Genomic DNA, 26,045 nt, shown 5'->3' with positions numbered 1-26,045 from the left:
CTGCTCGTCAATTTCGACGTTCTGTTTTATTCTGGGCCTACTAGATGACACACCAAGTGAACTGAAACTCTTGCGTGTCTATGGCTGAGATTTAATGAATTTTGTCGGGTAAACACCAAATGTCTCACCAGAGATCTTTTACATGCCAGCATTGTACAACATGGAGTATCGAATGCACTTTTTTCCACCCTTCAAAAATCCGACTACCTCTGCCAGGTCTGAACCCGCTATCTAGGGATCCGGAGGCCGACACTATCACTGATCCACAGAGGCAGCTTATTCCCTTGATGAAGCCAAGGAAGAATAGATCCCAAAGATCTAGGAATTTTTTTTCTATTTGTTTTACGTCGCAACGACACAGATAGATCTACAATTAAGTATTTATTTATTTTCCACCTAGTCGATACAATGATTGCTTAAGGCAATTTTTAATGGTTAAAAGTGGTACATGTTACGTATATTATCAACATCTTCAGCCACATAACACTGTTTAGATGAAAAATATATAAATTGACAAAGTAATGCTATACAGAAAGTTAATTAAGGACACTATACGAAACATGTACCACTTTTAACCATTAAAAATTGCCTTAAGCAATCATTGTATCGACTAGGTGGAAAATAAATAAATAATTGTGACTCTATTGAAGTGCGATACGGACCATGAAGCTGATTTTATGTAACAGATAGATCTTACGGCGATGATGGGACAGATGGGAAGGAAGCAGCCATGGCCTTAATTAAGGTACAGCCTGGTGTGAAAATGGGAAATCACAGGAAACCATCTTCAGGGCTGCTGACAGTAGGATTCGAACCCACTATCTCCCGGATGCGAGTTCATAGCTGCGCACCCCTAACCACACAGCCAACTCGCCCGGTAGATCTAGGAATGATCAGGAGAGCATTTATCTACGAAGATAGCAGTGTGTGAAGACATGGAGTTTGTCCTTTTGTATCTTCATGTTCTTGTCTCTCCTTTCTGTCATTCCCCTCACTGAGTGTGATATTCCTCCCCTCCTTCCTAGATTTGGCTAACTGCTTTGATTACAACTAATGCTACCACACTGTTTCCAGTCATTCCCCTATTAATATCATTGTTCCTTCTCGTTAACAGGGCTTGTCACTAGCACGACCCTGAACAGCATTCCTAATAATATAACAATTTGTAAGAGTTTTATTATACATTCTAAAACACTTGTGAATAGTTATCACTACGGCTCGGATTCGAGCATATTAGCATATTTTTTTCCTGAATAGTGCACATTGAAAGAAGCCTTTCGGTGGTATTTTCATCTCTCTGGGACCAATAGAATTTAAATTTATCGAGCATATAAATGCATAAAACCACGGTTTTCAGATCAGAAGCATATAAATGCATATTATTGTGGTTTTCGTCTAAACAGTTTACTTTTCTTCGAATTCCCTACAAAATTCGGGCCCTGAGCGTCCCTCAGGTTCGAAAACAGAAATAATTACACTAGCCAACATGATTTTGCGGTAAAATAGAAAATATGTAATTCTTATGGAAATCGCTGCCCTGATTCCGAAAATGATGCTATTTTGTTCCTAACACGTCTAGTTTTGACGCAATTCGGTGTTTTAGTATCTGCATGAATTCGTAATATGTAATGTTGAGAGATGTTCTCGCGCAACTGTTTTTAGAATGCAATTATGTGATTTGGTTTGTTATTGTTTGCATTTTATTATAGGTTTATTGCAGTCTAAATTTTCATTTTGTAGTTGGGGATTTCCTGGTAAATTCATAACAAACTTCCCCAGATACGCAATAGACCGCGAGGTATGTAGGACTGAAGATGAGACAGTTGAGAGTTTGTCTTTCATCTTAGACCACTTGAACAATCAGATGTATTAAAAGCCCAAGCCCTTATGCAATGTTTATGATGGACTCATAAAGCAGTTTCCTTTCAAAGATAACAGTCCGAAAGTATTATACTCAAGGAGAGGAACTTGTATTTTGTACGGATGTTTCAAATCTTCCACGTCGATTGGGAGAGAAAGAGTATGATCCTAGTAACTGGCGTGTTTTTATTGACTCTTCCAAAATAAGTTTAAAGGCTGTTTTGCTTCATAATACAAATGTTCTGACAACGTCCACTTGCACACTCCACAAAAATGTCTGAAACATACGAGACCTTACAGTTGGTGCTTGAAAAAATTAAATATCATGAGCATGGGTGGCAAATTTGCGGTGATTTGAAGATCATTGGATTGTTGCTGGGACAACAAAAAGGCTATACAAAATTTCCCTGTTTCTTATGCGAATGGGATAGCAGGGCACGGGATAAACATTGGGATACAGTGAATTGAACAGAAAGGAAACAACTACAACCAGAATCCAAAAATGTTTTGAATGTAAGTCTTATTGACCGTGAAAAAATTCTACTTGCACCCTTGCACATCAAATTTGGATTGATGAAACTGTATGTCGAGGCATTAGATAAAAGTAGCCTATGCTTCCAATATTTATCCACTAAATTTCCTTCATTATTAGATGCAAAAAATCAAAGAAGGCGTACTTGATGGACCACAGATTCGTAAACAGATGAAGGATAAAATTTTCACAGGCACGATGACTAAAACTGAGAAAGAGGCATGGAACGCATTCAAAGATGTAGTGACTAAATTCCTTGGCAACATTAAGGACGCTCAATACAAAGAAATTGTAAGGAAAATGTTGGTAAAGTTTAAGGAACTCGGTTGTAATATGAGCCTTAAGCTTCATTTCTTAGCTTCACATCTGGATTATTTCCCTCTAAATTTAGGAGCTGTCAGTGAAGAACAAGGTGAAAGGTTTCACCAGGATCTCAAAGATGCAGAACGACGCTATCAGGGACGTTGGGATGTGAATATGATGGCCGATTACTGTTGGTCGATTGCATGAGACAACCCTTCTAGAGATCATTCAAGAACTTAAAAAACCCGGAAATTCCACGGAAAACGGGAAAAGACGGAGCTGCGAATCTAACCTGCACATAATTTAAGTAACAAAACTATGTATAACCATGTAATTTTTATTCAAGGTACGGTTATATTAATTTAAAAGCAACTGTACAGTCAAAACTAAATAGGCGCTTTATGCTTCAGTTTCACGAATTTCAATATACATTAAAAATATAATACTATTTACTTGCTTACAAAGCAGCATTTATGTGTATTCAATGCACGAAAAATATGATTACGTTTTGCAAGCTGAAATTTACATTAATACGTCAAATTTAATCAATGCTAAGTATCAACAATTTTACGTAAGAACAAAATAATATTTTGTAAAATTGCCACCAAACCAGACGTGATTCGCCAAAACTAATTTTTTTCTCGAATTCTGCGTAAAGAAATTCATAGAACCCACCTAGTTTCATTTTTACCGCACAAAAAAAGTTTTATTTTGCAGGTTAGTGTTATTGAAAAGCCTATCTGGTGTGAATAATAGAACCACAGCGAGGTCATTCACATAACGTAATAAAATTGGCCTCTGCCGGATTAGAGTGGGACTCGTCAGATAAGCTCTGGAAGCCCCAAGCTTCCTTTCACTTTGAAATGTGTGGTGTGCCTATTTTGGGAACCAGTATTGTTTAGGTGGCTTTTCCCATGAAGTGGTGAAAGATCCGACTCAGTCAAGTGAAGGTCGAACATGCTGAGATTAGAGATCTCTTCAAGGACTTTGCAGGAAGAGAGTTGCCTGATGAGTCGATCCTATGTAAAAATTGCGTTTCTCAGAGTATGAAAAGGTATGAATTCATGCACGATTGCGGTATTGTGCATTCTCATTTAAACAATTTAGTAATTTTAACATGGATCTGGCTCTGTCGTAATAAAGGTACTCTCTCGATAATAGCTTCATTCCATGAAGAATATTCATTCAGGTACTTATCTCACCAGGTTCTAAACGCAATCAGGGACGACATAGGGAGCCACCCAATTTGGTTATCTATCGACGAGAGCACAGGCAGTTGTGGAAGACACATGGCCAACATTATTGTTGGAAAACTCAGTCCCCATGAACTGGGGAAGGGCCACCTAATTCTGTGCAGGGAGCTAGATGTGAAACCATGGTACCATTATGCGAACAGTGCAAGCAGCTCTGCGTAAGCATATTTTTGTTAATTTACTTTTCGAGCGTTTTGCCAAAGAATAAATATAGTTTGGCTATAATTTCAATGCATTCTACGTATGCTCAGTGAAGACTCTGATGGTTCTGATAGTTAAATATTTCTTACAGTCGTACGACATGTCAGAATCCCATTAACTGAACAGTTCACCCTTCAATTTATGCATTCCTCTTTCAGGCTTGGTGTGGCCAACCTTTTCAGATGAGGAGGTAAACAAAGTACTCGCATTGGTGACTGACGCTGCTCCCTCCATGATCAAGGCTGGGAAGAGTCTCAAGCTTCTCTACTCGAAGAAGTTACATTTTACTTGTCTTGCTGATGCAATGCACAGAGTTGCTGAGGAGCTGCATGAAAAATCGTCCAGCATCAACAGCGTCATTTCTTCACTGAAGAAAATTTTCGTCAAGGCTTCTTCTCGAGTCCGTGCCTTCAAGACGATGCATCCAGAGCTGCCTTTACCTTCCGAGCAAATAGTGACGCGATGGGGAACTTGGATCTTGGCTGCCCTGTATTACGCTGAAAATTATAGGGCAATTGAAGAGGTAAGACTATTTGAAATGTTTAAAATCTTCTCATTTTCGAGGTTTTCTCTATCATTCTTTTCATACCTTTTACATTTACTCCATCATACGGCGACGAATTTTGTAATTTTCTCAGTTATTCTCCTCGGCTAATGTTTTTCAATTATATTTTTTCCAGATGATCAATACGTGTGATGAGGCGGATATCAAGTACATCGCGAAAGCTAAGGCTGCTTTTAAAATGAAGTGCTTGATGCCATCCTTGACTTTCATAAAAGCCTATATGAGCACCATTCCTGAGGCCATCCTAAAGTTGAAATCGCGAGGGATGGAGTAGGTTGAAGTGGTCTCTACAATACAAGGAATCATTGAAGAGGCCATCTCGTGGCCTGGAGAGACTGGTAAAGCCGTGAAATAAAAGTTGGAGTTCGTGCTGGCTCGAAATCCGGACTGGAGTGCAGCGTTGGACTTGGAGAGAATGCTGTGTGGCAAGTCTGCACCGTCAGAGGATTTTCCGAACTACTCTGCACAAGAAGCAACATCATTCAAGTATTTATCTCTCGTGTCAGTTGACGTCGAAAGATCGTTCTCATCATTTAAACTTTTATTGACTGATTTAAGAAAATCATTCAAAACTGAAAACATAGAAAAAATTCTTGTTGTACAGACCAATGCAGATCTACTTCATTGACTCGCCTAATTCTGAACATTTTATAAATGAACTTTTAAACTGCAACTTTTATAAGAAAACTTCTCATATATATACTTGAAACTTGAGTGCGAGTATATCGCAGTGTATCATGCATACAATTACAAAATAAAGCTTGTATATAAAGATATGTTATTGGTTTTTTTGTTTCACTTTCCTTTCTATAGTTTATAACGGTGTTTTTCGAGCATAGTCTGTATATTTAACAGCATATAATGGTTTTTTTGAGCATAGCTATGGAGCATATAATGTTTTTTCGAGCATATCTATCGAGCATATAACACATGGTTTTCAAGCATATCTGGAGATTTTATGGAGCATATCGATCCGAGCCCTAGTTATCACTCTACCTATACTTAGGTCCTGACTTTTTTTAATTCTCATGCATTGCAGTCTGGTAATCCAGACTAGAGCTTATCTCCAAATATAAGAGCACCTGACAAGATGTTTTGTTATTTTTAATGCTGTGTAAGAATTAGGTTGACTTTCCCTTGGAACTTGCTTCTTTTTCTTATTCTTTGGACACTTTTCCCACATTCAGGAGGTCAAGGGTGCAAACTGTGTTGCATGTGATCGTGGCCCCGTTTTACGGCCGGATCCCCTTCTTGATGCCAATCCTATGTGGAAGGATCTACGAACTATAGCATGTTTCTGTGGTGATAGGTAGTGCAGTGTGTGTATATGAAGAAAAATGTGTTGAGACATTCTAAAACAGCCAGTCTCCAAGTCAAAGGAATAAACCAGACACAATTAAAATCCCAAATGGGAATCGAATCCAGGACTCGCTGAAGTGAAAGCCTCAATGCTGACCATTCAGCCAAGGAGCTGGACTTTGCTTGGAACTTACTATTTGTAACGAACTCCAGGCACTCATTCTTTTGCATTTTGGGCTTGAAGCTAGCATCCACAAAGCCGTATACATAGGTGCTGCCAGATCCTCCAATAGCTACAGGCTGTCGCACACACATGCCTCCAATGGGAATGCAGTAAACCTGTAAGAGACAAATATTATCATTGTTTCATAGGCAACTTGTAGGATGACATTTCCTTTTTCTTTTTTTCAGCAATTACATATACTACAAGGAACATTGCTGCTAACATACCTAAAGTAAAGGGCACTAGACCATAGTCTGGACAAAGATTATTGTTAGTAACAAGGCCTAGCAACCCTTGAAAATTACAGTTTTTTGACAGTTTATGTTCTGGTTCACTGAAAACCACTGTTTGTGACTAAGGATAGGTTAAGGTTCGTTTATGGGGCACAGTGAAAAAATGACATAGTGACGGCAAGCTTCTAGTACAATGAATCAATAACAGTAAATTTCCACATCATTACTTCACAAGACGGAAGGATGCATCAGCCATCGCTTCTCCAAGGACACAGTAGATTTTGTCAACAACAAGATTTTGGGGAAGCTCTTTTAATAATAGCAAGACAGCAATCAGCTTCAGGGATCCTGAATTAATTGAATTCAAGAGACACATTTATAAAATTAAAACAAATAACATTCGTCTTGGGAGAAGCAAATGAAGAGAACATCCTTGTAAAATACAGAACAGTGACAAAGGAAAATTATGTTTCAAAAACATTTTTTATAACATCTGTTCCAATGAATAGATATAGTTTTAAAATAGGCTAAAATAAGTAAATCCGTTTCCCTCCCACTTCACCACCCCATTCAACCATCCACATTGATTTTAATTTATTCCAATTTTTTAAAATTCACATAGATTTTAAGTCAAACAAGGTACTTATCAAGATGTTCTTAAGAAGATAAATACTTTGTACTTTCACCTAAGCGTTGTAATACAGCTGAAGATGTTCCAAATGGAATGAAACATGTATGAATGATTTGCTTAATGCAAATACAAGTATCCAATTTTTTACAAGCTTCTAGTATACCAACCAGACAGCACAGTGGCAAAAAATTTTTGCACTCACACGACTTGTTTCAACCACCTCATGCTAACAGGGAGTGAGTAGTTATGAATAAATTTGTAGGAGTATGCATGGGTAACAAGGGAGTTGTGTTTTGGAAGATATTTTCAATTTGATTTTTGGAATGTGTAGGAGACTGCTCATTAGGTAGGTCATGTGACATCCCGTGTCAAAAGAAAATGTCTTTGGCTTTCACCGCAAACAAAATGTTTAAAGTGTAATTTTGTGTGTCCAATCAATAGAGCAGCCTCAAATCAGTCTAATGTGGTACAGTGGAACCTCAACTATCCATTCCCGGTAAGTACGTTTTCCCAGATTATTCATTCAAATATCCTAATTAAATCATGTTTTAAAAATCATGCATTCTCCATTCCTTGAAACTACTTCCTGGATCAACCTTCCAGAAATTTCAGTCCCATCAACATTAAATCCTCGATCAAGCGGTTTTTAAGAAATAGTCTCTCATGAAATGGCTATGACATACCTATGAATGTTGGTGTTAACGTCCCATCCTTGCGGTAATTAGAGAAAGTGATCAGTGGTGAACTTGCATAAGGGGCCAACTTAGTATCGCATTCGGCTGGTATTATTTAGGGAATCCTCAGAAATGATAAAGCAGAGTGGCCGCAACAATTGGAAGGAGACAGGGCACATTTCGAATGCTCTACCTGAAGACGGAATCAGTTTTGTCATATGTTCGTACTTCTAAAATATCTATATTATGTCCAGGGTTAGACATTTATTTTTGACTGTTTTTTTTGTATTGCCGAATAGGATTTTGGCACTTCCCTCAGAGCACTACATAGTCGCTGGACTTTCAGACAGGAATCGAAATTGCTCCTTCTTAACACAAATCTAGTATTTTAATTTGATCGGATGTGATTATGTTCTCGATACCAGAACAGATGTTGCACCTTGCATATCTAAAGCCATGGGAGGTCTTGGGATTGCCTATTACTGTTTTGGTCCTAATATTAGACAGGGATTTTTACACTTACGTTTTTAATGTTAAAATATCCTTATGAAAACCACAGTCATTTTATAGGTGCAGAATAAAATTTAAACATCTGGCTTGGGCAGCGAGTGTCTCAATGTGCTATCCAGCTGAGCTCAAGGTCACGAATATACCAAAATGTCTGAAGTTTTGACAAAAAAAAAAAAAATGTCTCTTTTCAATTTGCTTGCGATTGGCAATGGGCAGAATTGAATATAATGCATTTGAGAACTTTTGAGAATCGATACTTCTAAATCATATTCTCGAGTTCCAAAATAACCTTTAAAAGTTGATGTAGACTTAATTTACATGGTACAAGACTTCCAAAAACTTACTACAAATAATATACCAGTGACCAAATCACAATGGAAGAAAAAAAAAAGTGATTTTGCCATATTGTTGGTCACTTTTTTTATCAGATGTGCTTTATTAGGTCAGAGAATTAGAAACTATCTGTGATCAATTGTTGTTTTACTTGGTGTTATTTATTAGATTTTTCAATGAGTTTGGCCGATCAAAGTTGATGACTTGAGCTTTCACAGAGAAATGACGTTTTCCCGGTACAACTGAATGTAAAGTACCAAGCTTTATAACTCATGTAATTAATGTTTGAAGTCAGCTCCACGTTTGCCTGCCTCTCATCGGAAGGCCCTGGGTTAGATTCCCAGTCACGTCAGGCATTTTTACCTGGATTTGAGGGCTGGTTCTAGGTCCACTCATGTTTCAGAGTAACATATGCACTATAAGCCGTCAGAAGCAACAGACACGCTTCTGATAATGGGTGAGAGTTACCAGCGTGCATTGTTTAATTGTTGTGGATATTTCTGTCAAATTTTGTATTTCTCTATTTGTTTTAGGCATGTGCAGTGGGACTGGAAGGGAGGCAGCTCGAGTGTATGCTGAAAGGTTCCCAGAACGAGAAGGAAGGCACCCTTGTGTAAAAACATTTGGGGCTGTAGCAGAATGGGCTTGGGAGACTGGCTATTTGCACTCAACAAAACGCCAGCGAAACAGGCCTGTGCAAAATCCAAATTGGGCCAGGGTACTGAATGTGGTGGTCACAGACCCACACGGGTGGTTGCTACAGATTGGAACATGTCGCATAGCATTGTACCAAGTAATAAACTGCATAATTGTTCAGTATTGACCAACAATTCATTGTAGAGAGAATTTTTCTTTTAGAAAATATATAGACTTTTCTGAAACAATGTCTATTACATAATTTCACAAATAAACATCTAAAATTTAATCAAAAGAAAAACATCAATATGTACCAGGCACAAAAGACTCAAACCAATTAAGAAAATTTGGATTAATTGTATTGTGCACAATCAGAAGCTCCATTGCATTTAACCCCATTAGCATGGACTTCATTTCCACAACATGTGAACTTAAAACTTCAAAATCATTTTGCCTCAAAAACAACACACATTAAACAAAAAGTCATAGAATCTAAAAAGTGATACATCAAATTACAACCAAAAAACCACCACTCCTTATCAAGTCACATACAATGCCTATACTTTTCACCCACACATCAAAAACCTATCCAATATAAAAATGACAGAGTAAAATAATATATTAAAGGAGACCAAAACAAAAAAGCCAAATTGCCTCAACAATCAAAGACGCAGTTTTCAACCACATATTTTGCTTTTGTTGTGCGCCACTCTGCAGGCTAGTAAACCAAGGGAACACTAGTAGCTTGGACATCACTGCGCTGTAAGCTGTTTATTATAATAAAAATTAATACCTGCAGTGTGTATGGCTGTAACAACACGATGACTAGTAACCAAAACTGTAGAGAGAAAGAAATACATTTCCAAAGATTTCCAAATTGAAATAAGTCACCATGTAGGTATAATTTTGCAAGAGGAAACATTTTTCTGTCAGTAAGGGAGCTACTGTGTGTTCAGTGCATTTTAAAAATACAGATTTTGATGAAACTCAACTTCTGAAAATGAAGTTAATGCTCATGGACAAGCTACAAGGTAAAAAATTGAAGCCAGGGGCTGGTCCCTTCAATAAGATGTCTGGCGCCAACAGATGGATATACGGTACTTATAATGCAGGAATGCTAATTCATACAGAAGCTGCTTCACAAAATACAGTGAGAGTGTACTCGTCAGTGACCAGGATGGAAAGGTATGAGACTAAAAGACAAAGGAAGTTTGTTGAGACAACAATAAACAAAAGTGATAACAATAAAGATGTACATGACGTTCAGAATGATTTTATCAGACACAAATATAGTTTAGAAATACAGTGTAAGTTAGGAAGTGAAATAGTTAGAAAATATTTAGACATTGCAACTCCTGGCCCAGCCCTGAACATTGACGTAATGGTAGAACATTTGAATGACAGTTTCTATGAATCACATGAAAGTGATATTGCTGTAGCTGATACCGAACACACTTGGGACAATGTATATATTACAGGTTCATATTTCTCTGTTGAGTGGACAAGTTTACTTACACTCTTCGAAATTAGTTACATTTGTAAAAGTGAAAAACATTTCACATTACATTAACCCCTCAGCGCAACAGCCATTTAAAGAGCTTCCTACTCCGCAGCCGGAGGAGATTTGAACTACGCACAATATAAATACATTGATTCACTTAAAACATTAAGTATAACATGAAATTTGGAATTCCTTACGATAAAACTATGTACATGTAGATAATTACATAATTGTTTCACACTACCATAGTAATTTAGTTTGGTCTGATAAGAGTTCAAAGCACTCCATGAAACAGAGACCCACATCACATTCCTGGCAGCAATACACTAAGTCTTCCTTTTGCTTCAATAACATGATACGCCTCTGAAGTTTAGATTTCTCAGTTTTGGGTGCTAAATACCTGATAAAACGTCTTTCCTGCAAACGTGGAACTGTATTATCTTATGCGCGCCGACCTCGAATATTTCGTTCCCTGTCCGAGCAAGCGTATTTTGTAAACAAACCTTCCGCAAGCGGAACCCGGTAAGCTAACTATTCAATGTTTGTCCCTGTCACTTGTCTAAATATTATTAAGAGAATTTAGGACGGTTGCATTCAAGAGTCTTTTGAACAGCTTTATATACCCAGTGTTCTCCCTAGGACCTTTCTAATGTGGCATCGCCCTACCGATTTTACTGATCGCCCGGCTAACATAACCTACATTTATGTGCTAGTTACATAATATTAATACATATGAGTCACCGGTGTTGCAAATTTAAATTTTAATACTGTAAAACTGTCTATTTAAGTGATAAAACATTACTGTCAGCATAATTGCATCAATTACATCGGAGTATAAATGTTTAGCTTGACCATCATGCAGTGTCATGTGCGAGCAGTGCCTCAATTAGAGCGGAATTGCATGCGAGCATTCGATTCCACATGTCACAAATCCATATGGCATTCCACAGCAACAGAGTGGTAACCCGGTGTTACAGGATTATGAACGAGCAGTAGCACACACTTTCTCTTATTGTTGCCTCAATTCTGCAGATTGTGATCTGCGATGAGACTGTTGGTCAGTGGACTCCATTAGAGTTGGCTAGTGTGTGTGTGTGTGTGGGGGGGGGGGGGGGGGGGCGGCGCCAGCCAGCCAGCGCAGTCGTCTGTCCCGATGCCTCGATACAAGACTTCACTGTTTCGAAGCAGTGAGATTGCTTTGTGTGTTTGAGTCATCAGTCCATAGACTGGTTTGATGCAGCTCTCCATGCCACCCTATCCTGTGCTAACCTTTTCATTTCTACGTAACTATTGCATCCTACATCTGCTCTAATCTGTTTGTCATATTCATACCTTGGTCTACCCCTACCGTTCTTGCCACCTACACTTCCTTCAAAAACCAACTGAACAAGTCCTGGGTGTCTTAAGATGTGTCCTATCATTCTATCTCTTCTTCTCGTCAAATTTAGCCAAATCGATCTCCTCTCACCAATTCGATTCAGTATCTCTTCATTCGTGATTCGATCTATCCATCTCACCTTCAGCATTCTTCTATAACACCACATTTCAATCTCTTTCTTTCTGAGCTAGTTATCGTCCATGTTTCACTTCCATACAATGCCACGCTCCACACAAAAGTCTTCAAAAACATCTTTCTAATTCCGATATCAATGTTTGAAGTGAGCAAATTTCTTTTCTTAAGAAAGCTCTTCCTTGCTTGTGCTAGTCTGCATTTTATGTCTTCCTTACTTCTGCCATCGTTGGTTATTTTACTACCCAAGTAACAATATTCATCTACTTCCTTTAAGACTTCGTTTCCTAATCTAATATTTCCTACATCACCTGCCTTCGCTCGACTGCACTCCATTACTTTTGTTTTGGACTTATTTATTTTCATCTTGTACTCCTTACCTAAGACTTCATCCATACCATTCAGCAACTTCTCGAGATCTTCTGCAGTCCGAGATTGCTTTATGTGATAAAAATGTTTATTCCCATAGGGAATCTGAAATATTTGTTCCGAATGAGTAAATTTATAATACCAATATAGTTGGTCTGATATTGGACATTATAAATTTTCCAGCTAACTCATTCTTGGTTGCCAACTATGCCGCTTTTATAAATTTACTAATTCCGAACAAATATTTCACGTTCCCTACGGGAATCAACATCTTTATCATCTGATGGCCAAGGCAGGCATCAATTTTTGAAAATGAGACAAAGTCTCTCATAGTGCATTGGCACCGCCTGTGGCTCCAAATAGCCTTCGCAGAGGCCTCCACGGTATGCACTAGCCATGCGTCTTGGTAGGTGTGCTATTTACCAACTGATGAGCCTTTCTTAGCACACTGAGGTGAAACGCTGGCAACCAAGAATGAGTTAGCTGGAAAATTTATAATGTCCAATAACGGATCAACTATATCGGTATTACTGCTTCATTTGTCGTGTCGCCAGGACAGAAACTCCAGTCGTTCCACACACGTCGGCTACCGGTACATCGATTGCTTTGAAACAGTGACGGTGCTTTGTTTATCCACTTGCCTCAACAGAAATACTCCGCACGACATTGTCCTGAAGATGAGCCGACATTCATTAATAGACGTTGCATATTCCAAATCGAGAGTCAAGTTATTAAAAGAACAATGTACTCCGCTATGAAAGGTCTTTGTTTCACAGAGAAAGAGGGCATTATTGTTCTCAAAATAGGGCCATACTGTAACAGAAAGACATTCCCATTTGTCAAGTGCAACAGTTTTGAAAATTATGTTTTTAAAAATTGAATTTCAAGTAGATTTTGAAATTGGATTAGGTCAAGTCTGTTACTGTACATACGAGTATAATACCGATCTTAGACTCTTCTTAGATTTAATTATTCATTTTATAATCATTCAAATGAATTCATTTAGGTCCAGTTTTTTCAATGTCAGTTAAAAGAACAGTAATGCACTGTTTGTTAACATAATATTAAAAATTGCGCAGCATGTTAAGATTCTTGCGTTTATCCAAACAGTTCATGGGAACTTTTAGCTAAAATTGTGTTAACTCTCACAATGGTCATGATCAGTGAAAATCTAGAAGGCAGTGGCAGAACCCTGCAGTTTTCGAGCGCACTCCAATGAGCTGTAAACCCAGGCGCGTGAGGTCAACATTTATTCAAACTTTTTGTCTTGACTGTGAATTTTCTGTTGCTCTATAGACCGGTATAAAAGAAGTTGGGATGAGAATGCGTGGTTCAAATTACTATTCTCTTGGAAATTATTTCCAAGTAGGCCTATACACCTATTATAGAGAGTAAACAATCTGATGGATCTGTGCCGAGAGCTACAAGTGACGCTTGGCAGAAAATTTGTATTAAATTCAATGTGCATACTGACATTAGCCAACATACAATCAAGCAACTGAAACAACTGCATGAAAAAATCATTTCTTCTGTTTCTAACTCTTTCTGCAAAAGGCCTATTATATTCCAAATATATTCAAGATACAGAAGTTCTGCATGTAATTCACCTACCATATTTTGAGCTAACAGAATATTTAACTGCTTGAACCTGGGCAGTTAACTGAGAGTTTAACAGATTGATAGTCTTGACCAATGTTAATTAAATGCTAATTTGGTTAAGTTCACTTCTAAATTATTTTAACATGCAGTTAAATGTTAAATGAGGTTCAATAAACCAGGCATTAGTCTATTAACTATTTTACTAGTTTAGGTTGCTTTTTAGTGTACATAAAATTCTGATTTGTGGCTCTTCTTAGATTTCATTACTCATTTTATAATTACTCAAATTAGGTCACTCAGACTACTATTTTACTAGGTATGCTTTTGTAACTGGATTAGGTTAAGTTTGTTATATACCGAGAGAGTTAGCCATGCAGTTAGGGGTGCACAGCTGTGAGTTTGCATTTGGGAGATAGTAGGTTCGAACCACGTCGGCATCCCTGAAGATGGTTTTCCGTGGTTTCCCATTTTCACAATCGTAAAGAAAAAAAGTTTGTTATAGTACATATAATATCTAGTTTGAACTCTTCGTAAATTTCATTAATCATTTTATAAATATTCTAATTAATTAATTAATTTTTTAGTGTGCTTTTAACATTAACAGTGATCCCTTTTAATAAAATTATAAGCGCTTAATGAAGAAGCAAACGCAGCATATTACTATATACTAGTACTATTATACTGTACATCACCTACTTATCATACTGTATTTTGTAAATTTGCTCAGCAAATATTTCATGAAACTCATATTTTATCATTATCAGAACATCGAACAGTTTATTCAGTGAACTGAAATTAGCTATGAAGCGTGGTTCACGTTCACCATGCTAATGCGAAACATTGCTTCTCTTCCAGTCCGAGACGGAAGTGCGCCGCATTTCAACACACTGCTTCACCATGCCATTGCAAAACACTGTCCAGGTAGTGCGTGGAGGAACACTCTTTTCTCTTGTAGTCAGAGACGGAAATGCGTATATCAACGCACTGATTCGAAGCAATCCCCTGTGCCATATCGAATGTTTCGAAACAGTCAGCAGTGTCACTTCGCCCCATCTCTAGCCTCCATCTCCTGCGGTCTTCGGCCAGATGTGCTGCATCAAAGATGTTCAACCCAGTTATACTCTGATAATGTTTAACCATAAAGTGGGAACTCATCCATGATCTCTCTTGCCAGGAACATTTCCAAGAATAAGTTTTTCTATGCTGTTATTCCCTCGTTACGTAATGTGTCCAAAGAATTTTAAAACTCTTTGTTTACATATTGATAATCTGATTCTGAGGTTGAGCTGGTTTATAATGGAATCACTGGTACAAAATCTGTCCAAGGTATGTGTAACATACCAGCACCACGTTTCAAAAGAATTGAACTCTAGAAGTTCGTAATACACTGTTATGTCTTGTTAGTGAAGATAACACTAAATCAACTCAATATTGCAGTTAATGTTTACCTGTCTGGGATTCTCGTCATATCAAATCTACATAAAAAATACCTCACTTATCGAGTCACGAATTTTTGCTATTACGCTTAGTACGATCACATTTTTTCCTACCCCTAAAAATGTTATTTGTTATCCCTTGTAAAAGAAACGTGATTTCCAAATCAGGTAAGAGCTGCCATCACAGATGCAATATTACAGGAAAAAGCCTTCTATTCTTGATAAGTTACACCTTCTGTGAACAAGCTGTTAGCCTCAAGAATGTACAGTTTTGCTTGCCAGCTAGCAACAAGATTCCTGAATAACACAGTGAGCCTATTTGTGCTCATATTTTGCATTCCATTCAGAAGTTAGAAATTTAATTTGTGTTGAGTGGTACAGTGAAGTGTAACGAATATTTGTCACATGATACGCTAGCCTATACCTGGATTAGGAACATAATCATGTGAAATTGACAGCGTGATGCATATGTCTTGAGATAGCCTAGTTATGGATTTGAAAAAAGTATTCTCTACTAATGGCCTCCACGATATGCACTAGCCATGCATCTTGGTATGTGTGTTATTTACCAAATGATGAGCCCAACTTAGCAAACTGGGCCAAAACGCTGGCAACCAGTAATGAGTTAGCTGGAAAATTTATAATGTCCAATAACGGACAAACTATATTGGTATCATAAATTTACTCATTTGGAACAAATATTTCAGGTTCCCTATGGGAATGAACATCTTTATCAAATCAAAATCTGTCAGAAAGTGGACTGCTGTCCGCATCTTAAAGTGCGCAGAGGTCGCGAATGCTGAACTCACACCTTCGAGTTTCGACTTGATCAAGCAAATTGGTCAAAGTTTATTCAAAACGGCAGCTAAAGACATTCCTCCCAGTCGCACAAGGGTCGAGTGTAACCTCCAATTCATTATCTCAGAGTGTGACCAGAAAATAATGTTTAATAACCCACCGCTCTGAAATAAAAGGCTTCGCTTGAGCAATGTATTTAGCACAAAGTTTATAAATAAGCTAATCAGTAAACATGCAAAAAGCCCACAACCACTTTGACGAAAGAGTCAAAAACTAAAAAGAGTACCACATTCACATTTAGTAATAATATACATATAATCTCTAACGTCCTAAAAAACACAGAACCTAAAAACTGCTTTCAAATCCAGAAACACTAATGAAAAAATAATACAGTAGAAGTCCGTTATAGCCAGAATTCATAACAGCAAAAAATGTACTCGCTATAACGGATTGTCATTAAATCAGATTTTTCCTGAAAGTCGAGAAATATACTCTGCCATATTTTGAGCCGTTTTCCATTCTTACTTAATTTCAATATTTATATTTCATCTTTAAGACTTAACAACTGTTATCAGACATGTTATTTATGCATTTATTATGAACACATGTTTTCCTCTTACATTTGCATTTTTCTATACGGAACAGCAGTCAACGGGTATTACAAATAGACTCCAACATCGCCTTCGAATTCTCCCACTCTCCTGCATATGACCCTGCTCATTGCATCCGTCACAGCCACATCATCTATTTCATTATCACTGTTGCTAATACTTCAACTTGGGGCCGATGACCTAGATGTTAGGCCTCTTTAAACAACAAGCATTATCATTATCATCATCATCATCAATACTTCGAATAAAATTTAATCTGAATTACACAATATTTCAAGCACGTTACTGTACGTCAAACCACGGCTGGAACACAGCGCATTACATGGACTGATGCAGCAGCAGCAGCGAGACCAGAAGCAACAGGGCGAACCTGACTGAGGAGAATAACATTTATGACCAAACAAACCCACTCGATACATATTTCAGATAAAAGGTTGAGAAATTGTCTTTCAAATGAGTTATATACCATGCACAATTTATTCTTGTTTCATATGACAGAAAGCAGCACTAACTGATACCTACACCGAGCGCTGGTGGAGAGTTACAAAAATATTTCAAGTCAAGAAAAGAAAAATAAGTACAATAAATGAACTGCACTCTCACTGTACAAACAGAGAGCGAAGAACATCATGTGAAAAGACAAACTTCGTGGATCATGATTTCTTTATTTTATTCTGTAGGAAAGAATAAAGCAAACAGACTTTACAAAACGAGAGATTATTCCTCAGACTTGCTTGATAAAAAATTTATCCTTTCACAAACAACTACAGTATATTTTAACAAACTAAAATTCTTATTTTACAACACTGATAACCCCCAACATTTCTTCTTCGAATCTAAACCATTTGCATTTCGATAATTCCAAAACGCTTTACGCTACAATCGAAAATGTGAAGCAATTTATGGGTCTATATTCCGTATAGAGGTCGGCGGCTACAGAAGAAAAGAGGGTCTATACCCCGTATAGAGGTTGGCACTGAGGGGTTAAATGGTCTGTGTGGTGTATCTCAAGTGTGGCTTCCTCAGTGAGTGTGGATGCCTGTGTCTGTTGGGAAGCTGGGAAGTAAAAATGAATTTGTCAGGAGCCAAGAAGCCATGGATAATGACAAACTGGGAATGAGGACACGTTTGCACAATGTGAGAAAAAATAAAGTTTATCCATATTCTTTTGCATTTGTCCTTGTCTCTCCTTTCCGCTGCTTTCCCATTTCACATTGACATATCACTATGTTTATCCATTGTATACGTTTCCATCCTAACTTCTTGATCTCTACCTTCGATTTACTGTACACTTGTGTCTTTTCTTTCTATTACATCATGGACTATGTAGGACATTTGATACTTTTTGCATCTGTTTTTGTGTCAATCTAAAATTTGAAACTTTAATCAGGGTAGTAAAAACTTATGAATAGGGAATACAAAGGTAACACACTTCCAACACACACAGAACTGAACTCTCTTACGAGAATACCAATAACTTGTCATTTCGCAGAACTTATCTGCCTCCATGGCCAAATTGTTAGCATGCTGGCCTTTGATCCAGAGGGTACCAGGTTCAATTCCTGACCAGGATGGGGATTTTAAGCTTCACTGGTTAATTACGAATACGCGTAGGTCGCCTATACGGCGTCAACTCGAAAGACCTGCACTAGACCTCTTCAGAGGCCACACGGCACTATTATTTATTTTGCAGAACTGAACTATGATTTACTGACTTCATTAGTAAACACTGTTGGCTTGGATCTATGCAAGCTTTCCCAAATATACCACCATACTTCCCATGGAAAGGCTGTACAGAGTTACATACAGGCAAACACAAACGTACCTGTCCACCTTTCCTCTTGTCCCAGCCAGCCACAATGATCCCTGCCTGCAAGGAGTCACGGTAGTTGTAGCACAGTTCACGAAAAACATTGGCAGCTGTCTCCACAAGAGGCGGTTCTCCCAGTTCCACTCTGTTGAACAACAAAATCACTTGAAATTTCATACTTTGAATGAATTTTATGCTATGGAAACTATATACAAAACACTATTAGGGATGTCAAATAAATGGGCATTGGTAACAGACACTGAACTTAATAACACGAAAACTTTCTTTGAATTTCAATGGTCAAAAGGGGCAAACTGCTGTAAATTCAGGCTGGACCAGTGAAGAGAGAGGAAGCACATGAGAAGCACTTCATTAACCCTGGAGAGGGTGCGCACAGTCTTTTCGACTGGGTTCAGATGAAAATGTTCATACTTCTTAACTCCACGGGCCGCTAGCTTCCATCTCCTCAGCACCTTACAATGAACTCGTCCACTATCAGTGTGTGTAAATAATTCACCCCTCATGCTCCTCAGTTTCAGCCTGTGTGTATTTTTTGATGGACCCGGTCTAAAGCTCCTGGCACGCCCCATGACGTACGTGTGTTTATGAGTTAAGTTTTATTTCATTGTTTCGGTTAATATAGGAAGAGAGTACCATTTTTGCTTCATTTTAGTGTAAAATAGTGCCTTCTTATGTACTGAAGTACAACTTATCAAGGGCAGAAATAGTGTACGAGAAATCGAAATACTTTTAGAAAATGTTGAGAAGGAATTGGAAAGAGAAGTGAAAATCCAGGGACGGTTAGGCGCCAATTGAGTATTATTTACAAACATGTGAAAGGTATCTTTGACATTCAAAGGCGTAATTATTTGAAAGAACTAAGTCAGCAGTTATGCGTGAGATATTTGCAAGAACGCAGTGCTATTCAAACTCTCCCTATGGGAGAAACAAAAGGAACATTCGCCAAATACTAGGACTGTCTGAAGAAGAGCAGCCCTCTGCAGCTCCACATGAACTAGAAGGACCTGGAAGATGCGCTTACTGCAACTGAAAAAAAAAAAAAAGCTAGAAAAACCAAGAGCAGGTCCCGTGTATGCCAACGAAATATACGCAAAGAACACACGGCAGCGACGTGTTTGGTGCGGTATGGAAAGTCAAGAACCTAGTGATGACTCAAATGAATGTCAATTGTTTAACATCCAATTTTGGTATTGTTGGAATACCTCTGAACATTATTTACAAGTTGGTTCAAAATTATTTACTAGTTTTGTAAAATTCAATATAGTTTTTTGTTTAATTTGTGCTAATTTTTCCTGAGCTGTTATAAAACACAGTGTGCGCCTCTTCATGGAATTATTTTTATGCACCCTCTCCAGGGTTAATTCAAGTTACATCATTAAAATTGGTTACCAGTGGACCAGAACATGACCTGTCTCTAACAGTAATTATTGAAGATTTTTGAGGTGAGTGCCGATCCTTCTGGAGGCTTTATGATTAACAGTAATTTGAATCCAGTGTGGTGTTTAGTGCATTATGTACAGGTAAGTCAGTTTGTCGCTATAACAACACTGACATCACATGCTGCCCCCACTCTTCCACCCTGGCATCCTATGGCACAGAGCACTGCCAGGGCTGCCAAAAAGCAATAATATTCACAGCATGAGCCATAGGTTGCCCAAGTGAAGTAGGGACAGCGACAGCTCCACTCTCAAACTCACCTCACAGCTTCTCTTGCAAGCCAAAACAACATTGCATGCTTCAGCAGTATTGGGGTGGTAGTCCTCGGATTGTAACCCTATCTTCCCTACACATGTGCGACATCACAAAGACAAATTGGTGTGATGCTTGCCTGGTGACCATGGTCATTAAGGCGTCAAGTCTATATGATCTCATACCGTGGTTAACGAGTTTGAGTCCTATTGGTCGAGAAAATTCACCAGCAGAACGTTGGCTGGCAGGGTGGGAGAGATCATGGTATACATTTTCTAATCATTAGATTGCATGCTAAAAGACTGGATTCAATTCCAAACCTCCCCACAGTATTCATATGAAGCGAGGGCATATGATACTGCTGATGGCGATTCCTTCATCCGATAACGATGTTAAGTCTTGAGCAGACCTCTTGGTGTTATTCGACAGGAGTAGGCTATATGCCGACAATGGATTTCATCCTCACCCTACCTTGTTATCATCATTACACACAGAGACACACAGGTCACCATGGACTGAACACGTCCTTGTGATTCCCAGCACTAAGCCTCTGGTTGTACAGAAACTCGGAAACGTATAAATAATTTATATCCCCACCCCGTTCCTCTCTCTTAACACTGGTTTTTTATGATTTGGTATAAGTCCATGATGCCGGCCCCGTGGTGTAGGGGTAGCGTGCCTGCCTCTTACCCGGGTTCGATTCCTGGCCAGGTCAGGGATTTTTACCTGGACCTGAGGGCTGGTTCAAGGTCCACTCAGCCTACGTGATTAGAATTGAGGAGCTATCTGACGGTGAGATGGCGGCCCCGGTCTAGAAAGCCAAGAATGACAGCCGAGAGGATTCTTCGTGCTGACCACACGACACCTCGTAATCTGCAGGCCTTCGGGCTGAGCAGCGGTCACTTGGTAGGCCAAGGCCCTTCATGGGCTGTAGTGCCATGAGGTTTGGTTTTAAGTCCACGATCCACCAGCACAGGCTCAGTGGCTGTGTGCCATGCATCTTGATGATGTTGTGGATGATGGCATTGGAAGGTTTTGATTTACACTAATGGCAGATAATATAAGGGATGAATAGCGATAGCTAAGTGGAAAAACCAACAATCCGATATCTTTGGCTGTTAGACAAAACGCTTCACAATCAAGGGGCCACTAGATTGAGTTAAAACTTTATAAACTGGTTTGTAAAAGATAGGTTAAGAATCGAACATGATGAGACTCACAAGGCGTGATAAGAACCTGACAGAATACGACGTACGTCTGGCCAGAGACAAGAGCATTGGTCTGGGTTGGTTAGATCCGGCTAACGGCAAATCGCAAAGCAGCCAACAGGCACCTAGCATCCCTTGGCACAGTATTGGGTCGTGACAAGACCATTGTAATTTAGCAAAAACCACTAATATTGACTGGTTAGGTTATGATCCACCGAAAACCACTGATAGCAGAGGGCTGGGTTCAGTTAGGTGTGACAGCATTCCTAATTGACTGACTGTTGTTGAAAGCACACTTTTAATGACAAAGTCTGAATGCAATAAACATTAAAATTGAATTAATTATTATTCTAAGTCATAAAGAACCAGAGTCCTAAAATCACTACATGAGGTCCCATATAAATTACAAGTCAGGAGCTCTACGTACATATTTTATCCCTGACCAGAGACGGCACGTGGAGAAACAGATGGTGTTTCTCATTCTCATGCAAAAGAAATTATGTCACCCGCACATGTAAAAGATTTTTTTTTTTGCTATTTGTTATATGTCGCACCAACACAGATAGGTCTTATGGCGACGATGGAAGAGGTAAGGCCTAGGAATGGGAAGGAAGAGGCCATGGCCTTAATTAAGGTACATACAGCCCCAGCATTTCCCTGGTGTGAAAATGGGAAACCACGGAAAACCATCTTCAGGGCTGCCGACAGTGGAGTTCGAACCCACTATCTCCCGGATGTGAGCTCACAGCTGCACGCTCCTAACCGCACGGCCAACTCGCCCAGTCACATGGAAAAGGAGCATGGATATGTTGGACTATTTGTTCTTATAAAAAGTACATTTTAAGAAGAATTGGCGACGAAACTGCTGTAGTAAATGTTTGGAAATTGTAAGTGAAACAATTTTGTCATTAATGATACAGATTTTTAGACCACTAAATAGCTCCAGAAGGAAATTTGTCAAAAGATGCGCCTGTTCGTTCAAACTCTGTTACACCGATCAAATAGTGCCCATCATATGAGGTAATTTAACAATTCAATAAGTTAAGAGAAATCCTTAAATGCTTATCAATAACATTACTACTAAACTAAACAACTACGTGTTACATAGAGACCTGCCTTCAATACATTTTATGGGGTAGGAAAAGTGTCTGTAAAATTTTTGGTGGTAAGTGCAAGTGGCATGAGAGTGGGAGTAAATAGTATAAAAGAGCGATGAGCGATTTGCAAACTCGCATTGTGTCCATTGAATTCAAGGCAAGTCATCGCATTTCAGAGTAACTTTATAAACCAGCATTTGAAAGACTTAAGTCCCAAGGGAAGATAGGTTTTAAAGTACTGAATCATAAACATTCTACGAACTATTATTTAAACTGTTGTGTTATAAGGTTGAGGTCAGCAATTGCCGAAAGTTGCAGAACATAAAATCAGTCAGTCAAAGTATTCTTCCGATAAAAGTAATAGACAGTAATCCAAGTGAGGAATCATCAAGTCATTTTCAAGGGACAGGGAACAGATGGTCATTCTAATCCTGCAATTGAAGTTGTAAACATAATTGTATTATTCTAAGGTATTGCGTGTGCAGGTCAGTATTCGACAGATGTGCTCGGTCCGTGCAAGGAAGAGAACGTGTGAAGGGCATTTTTTTTTTGGGTTTATGTCATTTTCAGGTGAATGGAAATAAAATAAAAGGAAAAATATGTTTTGTAAAGCCACTATCTGTCGAGATGGCTAAATAAAAAGATTGCAAGGCTAGTGAATCTGTAAAGATGGGAGATGACGTACGAATACAAGTATGTGAATTACCACGTTTCTAAAATACTTTTATGTATTTCGTGATGTCACTGTTTTTCTTGTGTGTGTATCTGTGACGCATTTTGGTCACCCTTTTATTTCGTGAAAATGTCAGAGGAATATGACGAAAGGTCATTTGTTTGTGTTTCTTGGATAATCAAGAAAGTTGCGAAACTAGTGTGCAAAGTGTTGTAGAGTAGCAGATTTTGATGGTTGAGAAACGAATATAAAGTCTAAAGCAAAGTATAATTTCTGTACATTTATTTTCTATATTTGTGGTTTGCCGAAGTTAAGATATTAATTTATCATAAAATTCTGTTTGATGTAAAGATGAAATTCATGTAAGCGTAATCTGTGGTTATTCAGTCAGAGTTGGCATAAAGGCACACCGTTGTGTTAAGCGATGTAAAATTTGATTGAAGGAAAGTTACGAGGTGAGATCGATAAAATTTTGTTACATGGGATTGCTATTCCAAAGTCTGTTGAAATATGTGTAGAATGGATGAGAGTAAAATAACAGTAAAAATTTTGTAAGTCAAGTTGTGAGTTTCGGTTTGAAACATTAGCTAAAATATGTGGGGAGAGATGGTTAGTTGTCACAGAATGTTTGTGTAACAGCACTGTGGGTCACCCAAGAGAAATATTCCACATTACTGTTGCGTCGAGAATTTGTAATTACAATATTTAAAAATTAAGAGGGTTCCTCCTATTCAATACAAAGATATTTATTAATGTGAAAGAATCACATATCGTTCAAATGAGGTACTAGTTTCGGCACCAGATATGTGCCATCATCAGCCACAAAGTCAAATCGGGCAAACACAATAAAACCCTAAAACAACTTTACACACACTATAACATCTGCATGGATGAATATGAAATATGACTTTAAAACAACTTTAAAAACACACTATAACATTTGCACAGATGAATATAAAATAAAATATGGTAGATGAAGTTGCATTCCATTTTAAAATCCGTTAAAATGATAACTCCATTGTTGTATACCCATGGCGGTTTGTCCAGCTTATATATAACTTTAGTTTTCTAAAACTGTTAAATTATGCTGTGAGGTTTATGGTCATATGAAGTTGACACTATGTGTGTTCTGTAGTTTGGTTCCGGAAAATAAACGTAAACATGAACTTGGTAAGATCCAAAGAATTAATTCCCACTTCAATATGGGTTGAGGAACCTGGGAAAGAAATTAGAAGTCAAATTAGGCAAAAGATCGGAAGGAAAGATCAAAAAGAAAAGTCTAGAAAAACCAGAGAATACTAGAAACGAACTCACCTTGAGCAGCCTGAGTGATGGGCGGACAGAGCTGGAATGATGGATGCAATTATAAGGTTAAGGGGCGAGGCGTAAGGGAGGAGAGGGGAGGGGTAGAGGCGGAGCAACTGTCACGGAGCTAAGGTGGAGCGGAAGGATGTGGTAGTGGGGGTAAATGATGTGGATATGTACTGTGTATGGTTTGAAAGATTAATTTTTAAATATTGTAATCCCACTTCAATACGGATCATGAAATTTCTAAATATTAATCGAGAATTTGTGTTAAACGAGTGTTTCAAGTCTTGTGAAATGGGAAGAAATAAAGGATTGTGGAGCGGGTTGTTGAAATCCGGTAGTATTGATGCCGGGATGTTCAGTGTAGGAAACCTGAGGAGTTATTTTTGTGTAATTTATTGAGATGGGAATAGGGTCAGTCCATAATTAGGATTCCACGTGAAACCGTAGGACCATAATGAATAAGAATATTTGAGTGATGTCTTAAAGTAATTCTCTTTGCATAATCTATGGGGGTCAAGAATTATATTTCACGTGAATTGCCAGTGAGGCAAGTTTTTTCTCCTTTCATTTTGACGCAGGTTAAATACGAATAACATGTGTTTCGTCTCAAGATAACATGGGGAAACTCATGGCCCGTTATTCTAGCCAGCTGTTGGGTAGTCTAATTAGCTCGCTACTAGAAAGAAAGTAACTGTAACTGAAATTTGTCATTTGAAGTAAAATGTTTGGAATTAGATTTCATTATGTAGAGATATTCGTTTTAGTAGAGAATTGAATTCATTTTTGGAGCGACAGAAATGAGGCGATGATATAATTTATTGCAAAAAACCATTTTCAGGGATGTCTGATGATGATAATGCTCGTTGTTTTAAGGGGCCTAACATTCAAGGATGTCAAAATGTGAGAATCGATAGTGTTGTTGTCTGATATCATTTGAGGGTGTACGAAGTTTCATTTGAATGTTATGAAGCGATGTGACAGGGATTTGTTTATTTTGCGTAGTGTGTTAATTTATGCAGATTGTAGGATTTAATGTTAGGATTATCCAAGATAGTTTCTTAATAATTGAAGGGTACACGGGAAAAAGGGGGAATGTCATCTTTTCTACAAACTGAGATAATTAAATTTGAAAGTTTCAACCATTAATACTGTCTACAAT

At 38.2% G+C, this 26,045-nt stretch overlaps 1 protein-coding gene across 1 annotated transcript in view; it reads right to left on the bottom strand.

Annotated features, from left to right (window-relative positions):
• Positions 1-26,045, bottom strand: part of Prosbeta1 (proteasome beta1 subunit) — a 67,059-nt gene that overhangs the window by 11,816 nt on the left and 29,198 nt on the right. The window contains exons 4-5 of the mRNA XM_067149275.2: positions 18,903-19,032; positions 6,208-6,352 (exon numbers count right to left, since the gene is read on the bottom strand). Coding sequence (XP_067005376.1) covers positions 6,208-6,352; positions 18,903-19,032 — 275 coding nt within the window. The remainder of the gene's footprint in view (positions 1-6,207; positions 6,353-18,902; positions 19,033-26,045) is intronic.

This window comes from Anabrus simplex, chromosome 6 (genome assembly GCF_040414725.1).
Source record: "Anabrus simplex isolate iqAnaSimp1 chromosome 6, ASM4041472v1, whole genome shotgun sequence".
In the NCBI taxonomy this organism is placed as follows: Eukaryota; Metazoa; Arthropoda; class Insecta; order Orthoptera; family Tettigoniidae; genus Anabrus; species Anabrus simplex.
This window is presented reverse-complemented; position numbering and strand designations above follow the sequence as displayed.